Source organism: Choloepus didactylus, chromosome 6, assembly GCF_015220235.1.
Source record: "Choloepus didactylus isolate mChoDid1 chromosome 6, mChoDid1.pri, whole genome shotgun sequence".
Lineage (NCBI taxonomy): Eukaryota > Metazoa > Chordata > Mammalia > Pilosa > Megalonychidae > Choloepus > Choloepus didactylus.
Window position 1 is genome coordinate 136,711,101 of NC_051312.1, and position 16,189 is coordinate 136,727,289.

At 38.4% G+C, this 16,189-nt stretch overlaps 1 protein-coding gene across 3 annotated transcripts in view; it reads left to right on the forward strand.

The window, feature by feature from the left end:
- LOC119538628 (tubulin-specific chaperone cofactor E-like protein) overlaps positions 1-16,189 on the forward strand; it is a 161,290-nt gene that overhangs the window by 67,719 nt on the left and 77,382 nt on the right. For 2 of the 3 annotated variants that reach the window (XM_037841752.1, XM_037841753.1), the window contains exon 8: positions 11,165-15,151. The exons of the other annotated variant lie outside the window; for it this stretch is intronic. In XM_037841752.1, the coding sequence (XP_037697680.1) occupies positions 11,165-11,483 (319 nt within the window). In that variant the 3' untranslated portion in view covers positions 11,484-15,151. Of the gene's footprint in view, positions 1-11,164; positions 15,152-16,189 lie in introns of those variants that run through there. 3 annotated transcript variants of the gene reach the window in all.

The window sequence follows — 16,189 nt, forward strand, 5'->3', positions numbered from 1 at the left end:
TCAGGATGCCCTGCACTGTGCCAGGCACAATGACAAAATAGGTCATCTTACCCTCACCGATCCTCTTCCCTCAGTGTGTCATCACACTGCAGGAAGGATATGTTTGATGGATGTCAATGAAAGCATTAGGAAATTGTGCTAGTATATTCTGATTGGCTCCCAGAAAGGGGATTTTCAGGCCTGCATGCCAGTTGATCTTTTAGTAGATGTATTCCCTAATAACTTGATATCAGAGAACCAGGGATTCACCTGGATGATGTTTTTGTGTTTTTAGTAAATGACTCTATTGTTTTATAAAATATGATGCAAGTTCATTATTAAAAATACTAGAGCAATTCAGAAAAGTGGGTGGAAGAGAGGGTGAAAAATAAGAATTCCAGCATCCGAAAGAGAAAAGCAACATAATTAATTAATCATCATTCCAGACAGCTATAGAGAAGTGGATAGATAAGGTAGAAGACAGGAAGGAAGAGGGATAGAAAAATGAAGGGATTACTTTCATAAAAATGGAATCATACAATATATGTTGTTTATGCTATTTTAAACAAACTATTACTGTTTTACTTAATTTATAGGAGGAAAAAACTAAAGCAAAACTAACTTCAGCTAAATGTTTCTTCAAACCAAAGGATAATATTTCCTAGAGATTCTTCCTAGGATGAAGGAAAGAGACCATGAAGAATGTTTTGAAGTCAGAGTATTTATTTTTTAATTCTGAGTTTTGATTTTAGATAGTATTCATCAGCTCCCTGCTATAATGACTTCCTTTTTTTCCCACCACCTCCTGATTTTTGTTGGTTATATGATTTTTTACATTTATAAAGATTTACAATGGACATTCATTTTCATAGAGTCACAATTCCCATAGTTGCTTAGTTTTAGTTTTAAATAAATTCAGGACTCACCACTTATTCTTTGCTTTCCTTAAGTAGTTTTTTTTATTATTCCTAGCAGGACTCCCTAAGTTCTTTCTTGTTTCAGAATTTCTGATTGTTAAATTTATTCCTGAACAAAACTTGGGTGCGGCATAGTATTCTTGGATCATGCTTTCTAATTTATTTATTTGGTCAATAATAATTGTTTTGTTCCTCGGTTAGTTTGTTTGAGCTCTGCAGTTTCCTTAGATCTGTAGTCTCCCTTTTAATCTCATTCTGCTGTTTATCATTTGTCTTTGAGCTCTTGTTTTATTATATGCATGTGCTTATTAATTTCTGGATCTTAAAGCATTTTGTGGGGCATTTTTGTTTTCCTTCAGTTATGTTTTCTTTCAGGTTGAGTTCTTGCCTCAAAATAAAAGTTTCTGCTTCTTGTATACCTTTCCTTCATTCTTCTTGCTGTAGTACGGGCTGAGATGCCATTCTGTATCTTTTCTTCTTGCTTATGCTTAAAATGGGCACCTCTCTCTAGACCATCTCTTTGTTGAAACATAGTGTGAGTAAACATTCTTTGCCACTGTTTCTTCTTCCCATCCTGGGCAAAGTTTGAGAGCTGGGTTATTATAATACTGTCTGCTTTTCTGTAGTTAGAAGAGGGAACCTCTCTGGAGTTGGGTTTAGCTCTTTTATTGACCACCTAGGTAATGTTGTCTTGTCTGAAATTAAATTATCATAGCTGGGTTTATTTATTTGAAGGCTTATACTAACAGGTGGCATGAGGAAAGACACCCGTGAATTTTGAACCACTTCACCTTTGCAGCTTGGAGCCTTGGAAAATGTCAAGCTCTGGTAGTCTGGGTTTTTGTTTGAGCTGTTTTGTTTTGTTTTGTTAGCCTTTGCTAACATTCTGACATCCTGGCAGTGGGAGGTAGAGGCTTGAGGTTCAGAATTTTTCCTCAGCCTTTCTCCTGGGTTACCCCTTATCCCCTCAGTCCACTTCTCTCCAAATTGAGAAGAATTAATACACTCAGGATTTTGTCTCCTCACCTTCTTTCTCCATTATGGTTTCTGGAGGTTGGGTTAGGATCCTTGCTTAGCTAAGCTACACAGTACTGAGCTTCTGGTTCTTGTTAAAAGTTTATGGCATAAGGATATGTCCTCTTCTTTTGTTGGTTGCTGCTGGTGATTTTTTACCCTTTTAAAATACTACTTTGGATATCTAGGGGGAGGCGGGGCAAGATGGCAGATTGGTGAGCTGTATGTTTTAGTTACTCCTCCAGGAAAGTAGGTAGAAAGCCAGGAACTGCGTGGACTGGACACTGCAGAGCAATTTGACTTTGGGCATACTTCATACAACACTCATGAACACACTGAACTGCTGGGATCAGCGAAATCTGTAAGTTTTTGCGGCCAGGGGACCCGAGCCCCACCCTGCCGGTCTCAGTCCCGTGGGAGGAGGGGCCGTCAGCGCTGGGAAGGAGAAGGGAGAACTGCAGTGGCAGCTCTTATCGGAAACTCATCCTAGTGATCCAAACTCCAACCATAGATAGACTGAGACCAGACACCAGAGAATCTGAGAGCAGCCAGCCCAGCAGAGAGGAGATAGGCATAGCAAAAAATAGCAAGGAAAACTCCAAAATAAAAGCGGAGGCTTTTTGGAGTTCTGGTGAACATAGAAAGGGGAAGGGCAGAGTTCAGGCCCTGAGGCTCATATGCAAATCCTGAAGAAAAACTGATCTCTCTGCCCGCTGGATCTTTCCTTAATGGCTCTAATTGCTTTGTCTCTTAGCATTTCAATAGCCCATTAGATTTGCGAGGTGGGCTTTTTTTTTTTTTTTTATCTTTTTTTTTTTCTTTTTCTAAAACAATTACTCTAAGAAGCCCAATACAGAAAGCCTCAAAGACTTGCATTTTGGGCAGGTCAAGACAAGAGCAGAACTAAGAGAGCTCTGAGACAAAAGGCAATAATCCAGTGGCTTAGAAAATTCACTAAACACCACAACTTCCCAAGAAAAGGGGGTGTCCACTCACAGCCATCATCCTGGTAAACAGGAAACACTCCTGCCCTTCGCCAGCCACATAGCCCAGAGCTGCCCCAGACAACCCAGTGTGACGGAAGTGCTTCAGATAACACGCACACACCACAAAACTGGGCGTGGACATTAGCCTTCCCTGCACCCTCAGCTGGTTGTCCCAGAGTTGGGAAGGTGGAGCAGTGTGAATTAGCAAAGCCCCATTCAGCCATCATTTCACCAGACTGGGAGCCTCCCTACACAGCCCAGCAGCCCAGAACCACCCTGGGGGGACATCATTCACCTGTGACATAGCACAGTCATCCCTCAAAAGAGGACCAGGGGGTGCACGGCCTGGAAGAGGGACCCACTCGCAAGTCTCAGGGGCCATACCCCAATACCAAGGACTTGTGGGTCAGTGGCAGAGACAAACTGTGGCAGGACTGAACTGAAGGATTAGACTATTGCAGCAGCTTTAAAACCCCAGGAACACCAGGGAGATTTGATTGTTAGAGCCACCCCCCCTCCCTGACCACACAGACACACGCCCCATATACAGGGCGGGCAACACCAACTATACATGCAAGCTTGGTACACCAGTTGGACCCCACAAGTCTCACTCCCCCACTCACCACAAAGGCAAAGCGGGGAGAACTGGCTTGTGGAGAACAGGTGGCTCGTGGATGCCACCTGCTGGTTAGTTAGAGAAAGTGTACTCCACGAAGCTGTAGAGCTGATAAATTAGAGATAAGGACTTCAGTTGGTCTACAAATCCTAAAAGAACCCTATCAAGTTCAGCAAATGCCAAGAGGCCAAAAACAACGGAAAATTCTAAAGCATGTGAAAAAACCAGACGATATGGATAACCCAAGCCCAAATACCCAAATCAAGAGATCAGAAGAGACACAGTCCCTAGAGCAACTAATCAAAGAACTAAAGATGAACAATGAGACCATAGTATGGGATACAAAGGATATCAAGAAGACCCTAGAAGAGCATAAAGAAGACATTGCAAAACTAAATAAATAAAATAGATGCTCTCATGGAAATTACAGAAACTGTTGACCAAATTAAAAAGATTCTGGATACTCATAGTACAAGACTAGAGGAAGTTGAACAACGAATCAGTGACCTGGAAGATGACAGAATGGAAAATGAAAGCACAAAAGAAAGAATGGGGAAAAAAATCGAAAAAATCGAAATGGACCTCAGGGATATGATAGATAATATAAAACGTCTGAATATAAGACTCATTGGTGTTCCAGAAGGGGAAGAAAAGGGTAAAGGTCTAGGAAGAGTATTCAAAGAAATTGTTGGGGAAAACTTCCCAAATCTTCTAAACACCATAAATACACAAATCATAAATGCCCAACGAAATCCAAATAGAATAAATCCAAATAAACCCACTCCAAGACATATTCTGATCACACTGTCAACCACGGAAGAGAAGGAGCAAGTTCTGAAAGCAGCAAGAGAAAAGCAATTCACCACATACAAAGGAAACAGCATAAGACTAAGTAGTGACTACTCAGCAGCCACCATGGAGGCGAGAAGGCAGTGACACAATATATTTAAAATTCTGAGTGAGAAAATTTCCAACCAAGAATTCTTTATCCAGCAAAGCTCTCCTTCAAATTTGAGGGGGACCTTAAATTTTTCAGAGACAAATGCTGAGAGAATTTGCTAACAAGAGACCTACCCTACTGGAGATACTAAAGGGAGCCCTACAGACAGAGAAACAAAGAATGGAGAGAGAGACTTGGAGAAAGGTTCAGTACTAAAGAGATTCGGTATGGGCACATTAAAGGATATTAATAGAGAGGGGAAAAATATATATGACAAACATAAACCAAAGGATAAGATGGCTAATTCAGGAAATGCCTTCATGGTTATAACTTTGAACATAAATGGATTAAACTCCCCAATTAAAAGATATAGATTCACAGAATGGATTTAAAAAAATGAACCATCAATATGTTGCATACAAGAGACTCTTCTTAGACACAGGGACACAAAGAAATTGAAAGTGAAAGGAGGGAAAAAAATATTTCATGCAAGCTACAGCCAAAAGAAAGCAGGTGTAGCAATATTAATCTCAGGTAAAATAGACTTTAAATGCAGGGATATTTTGAGAGACAAAGAAGGCCACTAAATACTAATAAAAGGGGCAATTCAACAAGAGGAAATAACAATCATAAATGTCTATGCACCCAATCAAGGTGCCACAAAATACATGAAAGAAACACTGGCAAAACTAAAGGAAGCAATTGATGTTTCCACAATAATTGTGGGAGACTTCAACACATCACTCTCTCCTATAGATAGATCAACCAGACAGAAGACCAATAAAGAAATTGAAAACCTAAACAGTCTGATAAATGAATTAGATTTAACAGACATATATGGAACATTACATCCCAAATCACCAGGATACACGTACTTCTCTAGTGCTCATGGAACTTTCTCCAGAATAGATCATATGCTGGGACATAAAACAAGGCTCAATAAATTTAAAAAGATTGAAATTATTCAAAGCACATTCTCTGACCACAATGGAATACAATTAGAAGTCAATAACCATCAGAGACTTAGAAAATTCACAAATACCTGGAGGTTAAACAACACACTCCTAAACAATCAGTGGGTTAAAGAAGAAATAGCAAGAGAAATTGCTAAATATGTAGAGACAAATGAAAATGAGAACACAGCATACCAAAACCTATGGGATGCAGCAAAAGCGGTGCTGAGGGGGAAATTTATAGCACTGAACGCATATATTAAAAAGGAAGAAAGAGCCAAAATCAATGAACTAATGGATCAACTGAAGAAGCTAGAAAATGAACAGCAAACCAATCCTAAACCAAGTAGAAGAAGAGAAATAACAAGGATTAAAGCAGAAATAAATGACATAGAGAACAAAAAAACAATAGAGAGGATAACTATCACCAAAAGTTGGTTCTTTGAGAAGATCAACAAGATTGACAAGCCCCTAGCTAGACTGACAAAATCAAAAAGAGAGAAGACCCATATAAACAAAATAATGGATGAAAAAGGTGACATAACCGCAGATCCTGAAGAAATTAAAAACATTATAAGAGGATACTATGAACAACTGTATGGCAACAAACTGGATAATGTAGAGGAAATGGACAATTTCCTGGAAACATATGAACAACCTAGACTGACCAGAGAAGAAATAGAAGACCTCAATCAACCCATCACAAGCAAAGAGATCCAATCAGTCATCAAAAATCTTCCCACAAATAAATGCCCAGGGCCAGATGGCTTCACAGGGGAATTCTACCAAACTTTCCAGAAAGAACTGACACCAATTTTACTCAAACTCTTTCAAAACATTGAAGAAAATGGAACACTACCTAACTCATTTTATGAAGCTAACATTAATCTAATACCCAAACCAGGCAAAGATGCTACAAGAAAGGAAAACTACTGGCCAATCTCCCTAATGAATATAGATGCAAAAATCCTCAACAAAATACTTGGAAATCGAATCCAAAGACACATTAAAAAAATCATACGCCATGACCAAGTGGGGTTCATTCCAGGCATGCAAGGATGGTTCAACATAAGAAAATCAATCAATGTATTAACAACACATTAACAATTTGAAAGGGAAAAATCAAATGATCAGCTCAATAGATGCTGAAAAAGCATTTGACAAAATCCAACATCCCTTTTTGATAAAAACACTTCAAAAGGTAGGAATTGAAGGAAACTTCCTCAACATGATAAAGAGCATATACGAAAAACCCACAGCCAGCATAGTACTCAATGGTGAGAGACTGAAAGCCTTCCCTCTAAGATCAGGAACAAGACAAGGATGCCCGCTATCACCACTGTTATTCAACATTGTGCTGGAAGTGCTAGCCAGGGCAGTCTGGCATGACAGAGAAATAAAAGGCATCCAAATGGAAAAGAAGAAGTAAAACTGTCATTGTTTGCAGATGATATGATCTGATATCTGGAAAACCCTGAGAAATCGACGATACAGCTACTAGAGCTAATAAATTTAGCAAAGTAGCGGGATACAAGATTAATGCACGTAAGTCAGTAATGTTTCTATATGCTAGAAATGAACAAACTGAAGAGACACTCAAGAAAAAGATACCATTTTCAATAGCAACTAAAAAAATCGAGTACCTAGGAATAAACTTAACCAAAGATGTAAAAGACCTACACAAAGAAAACTACATAACTCTACTAAAAGAAATAGAAGGGGACCTTCAAAGATGGAAGAATATTCCATGTTCATGGATAGGAAGGCTAAATGTCATTAAGATGTCAATTCTACCCAAATCCCAATCAAAACTCCAACAACCTCCTTTGCAGACTTGGAAAAGCTAGTTATCAAATTTATTTGGAAAGGGAAGATGCCTCGAATTGCTAAAGACACGCTACAAAAGAAAAACAAAGTGGGAAGACTTAACACTCCCTTACTTTGAAGCTTATTATAAAGCCACAGTTGTCAAAACAGCATGGTACTGGCACAAAGATAGACATATAGATCAATGGAATCGAATTGAGAATTTGGAGATAGACCCCCAGATCTATGGCCGACTGATCTTTGATAAGGCCCCCAAAGTCACTGAACTGGGTCATAATGGTCTTTTCAACAAATGGGGCTGGGAGAGTTGGATATCCATATCCAAAAGAATGAAAGAGGACCCCTACCTCACACCCTGCACAAAAATTAACTCAAAATGGACCAAAGATCTCAAGATAAAAGAAAGTACTATAAAACTCCTAGAAGATAATGTAGGAAAACATCTTCAAGACCTTGTATTAGGCGGCCACTTCCTAGACTTAACACCCAAAGCACAAGCAACAAAAGAAAAAACAGATAAACGGGAACTCCTCAAGCTTAGAAGTTTCTGTACCTCAAAGGAATTTCTCAAAAAGGTAAAGAGGCAGCCAACTCAATGGGAAAAAATTTTTGGAAACCATGTATCTGACAAAAGACTGATATCTTGCATATATAAAGAAATCCTACAACTCAATGACAATAGTACAGACAGCCCAAATATAAAGTGGGCAAAAGATATGAAAAGGCAGTTCTCTGAAGAGGAAATACAAATGGCCAAGAAACACATGAAAAAATGTTCAGCTTCACTAGCTATTAGAGAGATGCAAATTAAGACCACAATGAGATACCATCTAACACCTCTTAGAGTGGCTGCCATTAAACAAACAGAAAACTACAAATGCTGGAGGGGATGTGGAGAAATTGGAACTCTTATTCATTGTTGGTGGGACTGTATAATGGTTCAGCCACTCTGGAAGTCAGTCTGGCAGTTCCTTAGAAAACTAGATATAGAGTTACCGTTTGATTCAGCGATTGCGCTTCTCAGTATAGACCCGGAAGATCGGAAAGCAGTGACACGAACAGATATCTGCACGCCAATGTTCACAGCAGCATTATTCACAATTGCCGAGAGATGGAAACAACCCAAATGTCCTTCAACAGGTGAGTGGATAAATAAAATGTGGTATATACACACGATGGAATACTACACGGCGGTAAGAAGGAACGATCTCGTGAAACATATGACAACATGGATGAACCTTGAAGACATAATGCTGAGCGAAATAAGCCAGGCACAAAAAGGGAAATATTATAAGCTGCCACTAATGTGAACTTTGAAAAATGTAAAACAAATGGTTTATAATGTAGAATGTAGAGGAACTATCAATAGAGAGCAATTAAGGAAGGGGGAACAATAATCCAAGAAGAACAGATAAGCTATCGTGGGTAAATTTGACATTCTGGGAATGCCCAGAAATGACTATGGTCTGTTAATTTCTGATGGGTATAGTAGGAACAAGTTCACAGAAATGTTGCTATATTAGGTAACTTTCTTGGGGTAGAGTAGGAACATGTTGGAAGTAAAGTAGTTATCTTAGGTTAGTTGTGTTTTTCTTACTCCCTTGTTATGGTCTCTTTGAAATGTTCTTTTATTGTATGTTTTTTTTAATTATTATTTTTTATTTTTTATTTTTCATACAGTTGATTTAAAAAAAAAAGTTTAAAAAAAAAAAAGGAAAAAAATATGTAGTGCCCCCTTAAGGAGCCTGTGGAGAATGCAGGGGTATTGGCCTACCCCACCTCGATGGTTGCTAACATGACCACAGACATAGGGGACTGGTGGTTTGATGGGTTGAGCTCTCTACCACAGGATTTACCCTTGGGAAGACTGTTGCTGCAAAGGAGAGGCTAGGTCTCCCTATAATTGTGCCTAAGAGCCTCCTCCCGAATGCCTCTTCGTTGCTCAGATGTGGCCCTCTCTCTCTACCTAAGCCAACTTGAAAGGTGAAATCACTGCCCTCCCCACTACATGGGATCAGGCACCCAGGGGAGTGAATCTCCCTGGCAACGTGGAATATGACTCCCGGGGAAGAATGTAGACCTGGCATCGTGGGATGGAGAACATCTTCTTGACCAAAAGGGGGATGTGAAAGGAAATGAAATAAGCTTCAGTGGCAGAGAGATTCCAAAAGGAGCTGAGAGGTCACTCTGGTGGGCACTCTTATGCAAAATTTAGACAACCCTTTTTAGGTTCTAAAGAATTGGGGTAGCTGGTGGTGGATACCTGAAACTATCAAACTACAACCCAGAACCCATGAATCTCGAAGACAATTGTATAAAAATGTAGCTTATGAGGGGTGACAATGGGATTGGGAAAGCCATAAGGACCACACTCCACTTTGTCTAGTTTATGGATGGATGAGTAGAAAAATAGGGGAAGGAAACAGACAAAGGCACCCAGTGTTCTTTTTTACTTTTATTGCTCTTTTTCAGTTTAATTATTATTCTTGTTATTTTTGTGTGTGTGCTAATGAAGGTGTCAGGGATTGGTTTAGGTGATGAATGTACAACTATGTAATGGTGCTGTGAACAATCGAATGTAGGATTTGTTTTGTATGACTGCATGGTATGTGAATATATCTCAATAAAATGAAGATTAAAAAAAAAAAATACTACTTTGGGCTCATGTCCTGGAAAAGGAAGATTCTGTAATCTATTTCATAATACTACTGCGTTCTCCCAGAAGTCCCACCTAGGTAGATTTCAGTCTTATATTTTGTAAGGGTGTGTTGTGTGTGTGTTTTAATAGCTCAAGAATTGCAAGAATAGAATGTTAATATTTTTAATTCTTTTAACTGTCTTATAAGGTAATACGGGCAGAAATTATTATCCCAGTTTCACAAATGAGGAAACCGAGATCCAAAAGGATTAAGTGAGTTTCCAAGTCACGCAACTAATTATTAGACAGAGTCAAGACTCTAAAGTCAGATCTTCTGGCTCCAAAGCCAGGGCTGTTTCTATCATACCCTGTTACTCTACTTGAAATGATTACCTCCATACCCAAGCAGAGGCATCTTTCTGTGTCTTTAAAGTTCCTACTACCCATATTATGTCACCGGTTTTACTGAGTTAAAGCTAGAGGTAGGGTGGGGAGTAAGCCTGTGTGAGTATTGTAATCTGGTGCTGTGTTACCCTCTGTGTGTTGTGGTTATAACAAAGCAAACGTCAGGTCTTTTCAGGATGTTCTCCCTCTATGGTGTGTAGGAAACTGCCCAGCTTCCTCAGTAAAATCAGACTTAGCCCTTCCAAGGCTGGCATTGGAGACAAGGTTTTCCACATGTGGGCCCTATTCTCATCTCTATAATTCACTTTCCTCTTGGTGTCTTTTGCTGTTTATTCCTGCCTTGATCAAGGAACTTGAATACCTCATTTACCACTTTGTTTCAAGAACATATCATTGACTCTTAGGTAAATTCCTTGTGTGGCTCCTCCAGGATTCAGAAATTGCTGGCTTACATCCATCTTCCATTTATTACTGAGGAACATATGCTTAGATATCTGCTCTCCCTGATGGTGACACCCAAGAAAGGAAGTTCTACAGAGATTGTACTTGTCTTTACTGCCTTCTTTGGGTCACTTTTTTAGGTTCCGCTTTCCTTCCTAAGCCTATTCTTAAGTAACGATTATCATCAGCCATGGAGACCATCTTCAGGAGAAGCTCTTCCTCTCTCCCCAAGGATTTGGCTTTATTGTGGCCTCCACAGGGCAATCATATTAGGTCACAGAAACCACAATATTTGATGAAGAAATAAATATATAGTAGCAAGACGTAAAAATAGAGTAGGATAGTAGAAAGATGTTGAGGGTAGTGGTTCCATTTACCTGTAGTTCCGAAGAAGTCCACAGTTCATGTTCTGTGTTCATAAGCTGACACTGTCTTTTCATCCTTCTAGGTATCATGAACTGATCACGAAATATGGAAAGTTGGAGCCTTTGGCAGAAGTGGACCTAAGACCCCAGAGCAGTGCAAAAGTAGAAGTCCACTTTAATGATCAGGTGGAAGAAATGAGCATTCGTCTGGACCAAACAGTCGCAGAACTAAAGAAACAATTAAAAACTCTAGTGCAATTACCCACAAGCAACATGCTTCTCTACTATTTTGACCACGAAGCACCCTTTGGCCCAGAGGAAATGAAGTACAGCTCTCGGGCATTGCATTCCTTTGGCATTAGGGATGGAGATAAAATTTATGTGGAATCCAAAACAAAATAACCTCTACCAGCCTTGTAAAAACACACACGAGGACTAATTGCAGGGCATTTGTTTCCAATGTGGTTTTCTTTAAGAGGGAGAAAGTTGTGTTTGTTTTGTTTTGTTTTGTTTTGTTTAGGTTTTTGGAGAGTTTGTATATTTTTCCCCTAGGATGGATAGGGGGCTGTTTTTGGTATTTTCTACCACAGATTTCTTCGGCTCAGCCAGGAGAATTGGCCAGCTCTCCAGTCCTTGTGCCCTCCCTCATGACAGAAGTGACTAAGAAAATCACCGATTCTTACTGTGTTCAGTGGAATTTGTCTGACCCTTGGGTAGCATTTCCATTTAGGTATACCTATGAAAATAGCAGAAGGGTGTGATACAGTATTCAAATCAGGAAAGGAGTAGTCTCTGCAGGAAGGGCCAGCACTTCTCTCTCCCGGTTCCTCCTTTTATTCTTCCTTCTCCCTCCTTTTCTCTTTTGGTTCATTTATTCATTTTGACTTGTGTCAGCACATGTTTACCTAATAGTTTTATTCTGTCCAAAATTAACTTCTTATTTCTCAACTTGGGTGATTTTTTTTTTTTCTTATTTCTCCCTTTTGAAGCAATTTAAAGTATTTTAAGCGTTTTTCAACCTGATTCTGATCTCAGGTACTCAGTAAGAACCTCTTAACTCTGTTAGGATCCTAAAGAAGACTAGTTGGAGAGTTAAAACTCCAGGAAACCTGCAGTTATTCTGGAAGCACAGGCAGAGCAGTCTGATATCTTTATATTTTACTTTCTCAATTTTAATGTTCCTTAATGTTATACCAACAATTACTTCAGTAATATGCAATATTTCAGATCCCAGACTTCTTTTATTTTTGTTTCGATGAATGTATTTCCTCATGTATTTCTTTTTCATTACTTTGAACTATTGGAATAGAGGCCTGACTTTATGAAAATCCAATAGAATAATGGATATATGTGCCAGGAGAGTTGAGCATTAGCTACAAACTTTGGTGTGTGTGAGGGTGTGACGCAGGGGAATGTGGGGGAGAGAGAGGGTCCTGAACTTCCTGCCTGCATCATCCATTTGCAGCCCTTGCTCTTGCACTTTGCATTAAAGATGGGAAATGTTAATCAAAGGGAACTTTGATTCCCAGTTCTTCCTTGAGATTTTGTGATGACATAATTGAACAATTCTTTTGTTTTGCACTTCGATTTAGTTCTCCCTATAGAACAATTCTGCCTAATGTATGAGTAAAGTATAAGTATCGAAACTTCAGAATTACCCCAAGATTGTATCTTTTGCAGAAGCATATTTAAAGCACTTTTCCCTTAGAAGCTGGTTCTCTACCTGCTCAGAAATCTTTGTTTGGTTTTCTAGTCCATTATTAATAGATGTGATCTCTTACTTTAATATACATCTTGAACCACCATGTTGTCAGGTGGTAGAAATAAGAAATACTTAGCTTCCCTTGGGCTGAAGGTGTGCACAAGAAGTATTTTTCAAAGAATGTAATCATTAGCTGATTGCATTTGAACTTTTGACCTTTGTTACATGATTCCACCTCTCCTACAAATTCTTTAATTTCTTATGAAGTTTTTGGATGACTCTTGTAAATTCTTCATGTACGGGGAGTTGGGTTTATTATTGCTACTTTTTAATTTTCCTATGCCATAATGGCAGATGTTTATTCTCTTAATGCACTTCAGGTTCAGTATCTGTAAAGCCTTTGACTCGGGCCTACTGAGTCAAATCTGTTTTCACTGTAACATTAAAGGTGGAAACCAAAGGGTTTGAGAAAGGTGAAAGAGGCCTATTCTGCTGCAGGCTTTATCTTTCAGAATCATAAAAATGAGCAATGGAGAGCCAGGCTGGGTAAAGACAAGAATAATTATTTTGCAATTACATTTTCCTGACAGATTTTTTTGGAAGTGGAAAAAAAGTGTTGTGGCAACAGTGTTGCAGAGATTAAAACTGTGGGTGCTTTGTGTATGTGCGCATGAGTGCAGATGAGTTTGAGAGAGAAACAGTGTAATTGGGCCCATTGCTTTTGTCAAACTGGGAAACAGATGCACTCTTATTTTTTGAGGTCGTATGACCCCTGACTGTCCCACAGCAGAAGGCAGAGCAAACACTTGTGTTATGCTTTAATCATAAGTGGAATGGTCACAATTATAAGATATTTTATATATGACAAAGTTTTATGAAATGCTTTTTTACTATTAGACACCCGTTCCTTCTGTTACTATAGAACTAGTGTTCCTCAGCAGCAGGCATACTTCTTTTATTATACAGTTGCATGCAAGGGGAGCTTCTTGTTTAATTCAGCTAATGTGGGTATTTTTAGGGCACTGTAATTGATGGTTTTCATAATTGCCGAATAAATTTTTGGTTAAGAAAAATCCGATACAATTACAGGTCTTTTAGAGTTATAGAACAGAGGTAAGTGAGAAAAGCTATTTGAGCATGTATGCTTGTAGATTCATTTGGGTGGCTGAGTAAAGATGCTGCTTTTGAAATAAAATTGGTGCTGTGTAGACACTTGTAGCCAAAATTATTTTTATAACAGGCCTAAAAGAAGGAGAGAAGGGACCATGGACCTTTGGCTACATATGCATAACTGAGTGGCTACAGCTTATCTGTATTTCAATATTGACTTTGTTCAGATTCAGTCAGAGCATATTGTTGACATCTGTGAGGCAAAATGCTGTCCTTTCCAGTATTATACATATGTTTGCTAGAGGCACGATGTATAAAACATATCTTTTCTAAAATAGAAATTCTTTTCAGTTAGAAAAAAGGGAATAGAGTAGTAAAAGAAGGCCAAATCAAACCCAAGGGATCCTGTTCCACAGGTGGGCTTGTAGCTGCTGAAGCCACAGTATAAATCACTTTTTGAATTTCAGTTATTGAAATATCCTAGATTTCTTTAAAGAAAAAAAAAGCTCAGAGGAGAATATCTTTTTATTATTAAAAGTTTTGTTGTTTCTGCCACCTATTGCCACCATTGCCATAAATATATAACAAGGCAGCAGATACAATAGCCCTTTGTTTTTTAAAATGTTTTAGTGAAAATTAAGCCCAAAACATAACTTAAGCTATATGTAACAGCACTGAATGCTATGATGCTGTTTTTAAATGTTTACCTTTTTTTAAAAGTGAAAGTTCAATTCTAAGCAGACATTTCAGCTCTGTTGCTGCGACCTCAGTGTTGTGAGCAGAGTGGATGATCATCTGGTGTGGCAAGCCGTCCAGAGCTGGGTGGATGCCGTGGGAGCTGTGGCTTGCTCCACAGGAGGTGCTGGGCTCCAGGGCATGTAAGACATGAGTACAGAACACTAGATTGTACTAAGCAATGTCATTTCTGTTTATGAATTTGATTTTTCCCTTAATTTCATGTTAGATTGAAAATGCAAACAGGCTGCTTTAGAGAACACCCAGAAGCTATCTGTGTTACCAGATGTGTCGTGAACACTCGGCTGTTTTCCATAGGTGCTTCCTTAAAAGATACGTCCATTGTAGTGATGGAGAGGGACTGGACTCTCTCAGGCTCTTTACTTGCCAGTTGTCTCCTGCAGTTAATGGAAATAATATATTTTATTTTAGAATATAATTTAAACATGAAGGTCTATTCTTTGCACTTTTTATTAATATATATAGATAATCTTTAAAAAATTAAAGATCCAAGTCCATTTTCTCTTTGTGTTTTGATTTTTTTTCTGGAGTTATGGAGTGACGGCATGTATTTAAATAGTTAAAAATCAGCATTGGTTCCCTGGTTGAGTTCTTTGGGGGTTAACCTAAGCTGGTAAGAGTATAGCCATTTTAACAAACTCAATAGAAATTTTGCCAAAGATGAAATGAAAATCATAAAACAAAGATTCACAGGGAATGTTATTGCTTTTCTGTTAGCAAATTTTTTTCCTTCTAACCTGCACTCTATACTCTCTTTTAAATCTTCTCTTGGAGATATTTGGTGTCCATTTTTTTCAGTAAGGTTGAAAGTCTTGTTTGGGTGAAATAAAAATTGGCCAGTTCTTATTCATGGACACTTTTCCTTTGAAACACAATTTTCTATAATAATTAGACTTTAGAGCATTGGACTATACCTGTTTTTCAGTAATTTCTTGGTAAACTCTTATGAATTAAACTTGTACCAAGAATTAAGATTCAAAGACTATATAGACTTTATTTCTGTATTTAGAAGACAGAATCCATTGACTTCTCTCAGGGCTTCAGAAGTGCATAATTGTTGTGATGTCTTTAAATTTAATATTATTTCTACCTCCTGTTCGAATTTCAAAGAATTATAAAAGTTTAACTTCTGTGCTAATATTCATTTTAATCACTATTTATTGTGAGCTTCACTGAGTACTTGCAGGTAGACATATATCAAGACATCCAATACTATTGAACTGAAAAATGCTGCAACTTTTGCTAGTGATTAGGCTGGAATATAAGATGAGGTCAACCATTGAAGGCATGTTTCTCTTTCCACCTCTTCTCTGGAAAATAAGTTACCTTTGTTCTCCAACTGAGAACTTCAGAATTCAAATTTAACCAGATCACTTTTTAAACAAAGGTCATTGTAGATATTAATGAGTCATTTCATCTACTCTTTTACTTATTTTTTTAAATTCAGTTTTATTGAAATATATTCACATACCATGCAGTCATCCACAGTGTATAATCAGTTGTTCACAGTATCCTCATATAGTTGTGCATTCATCACCAC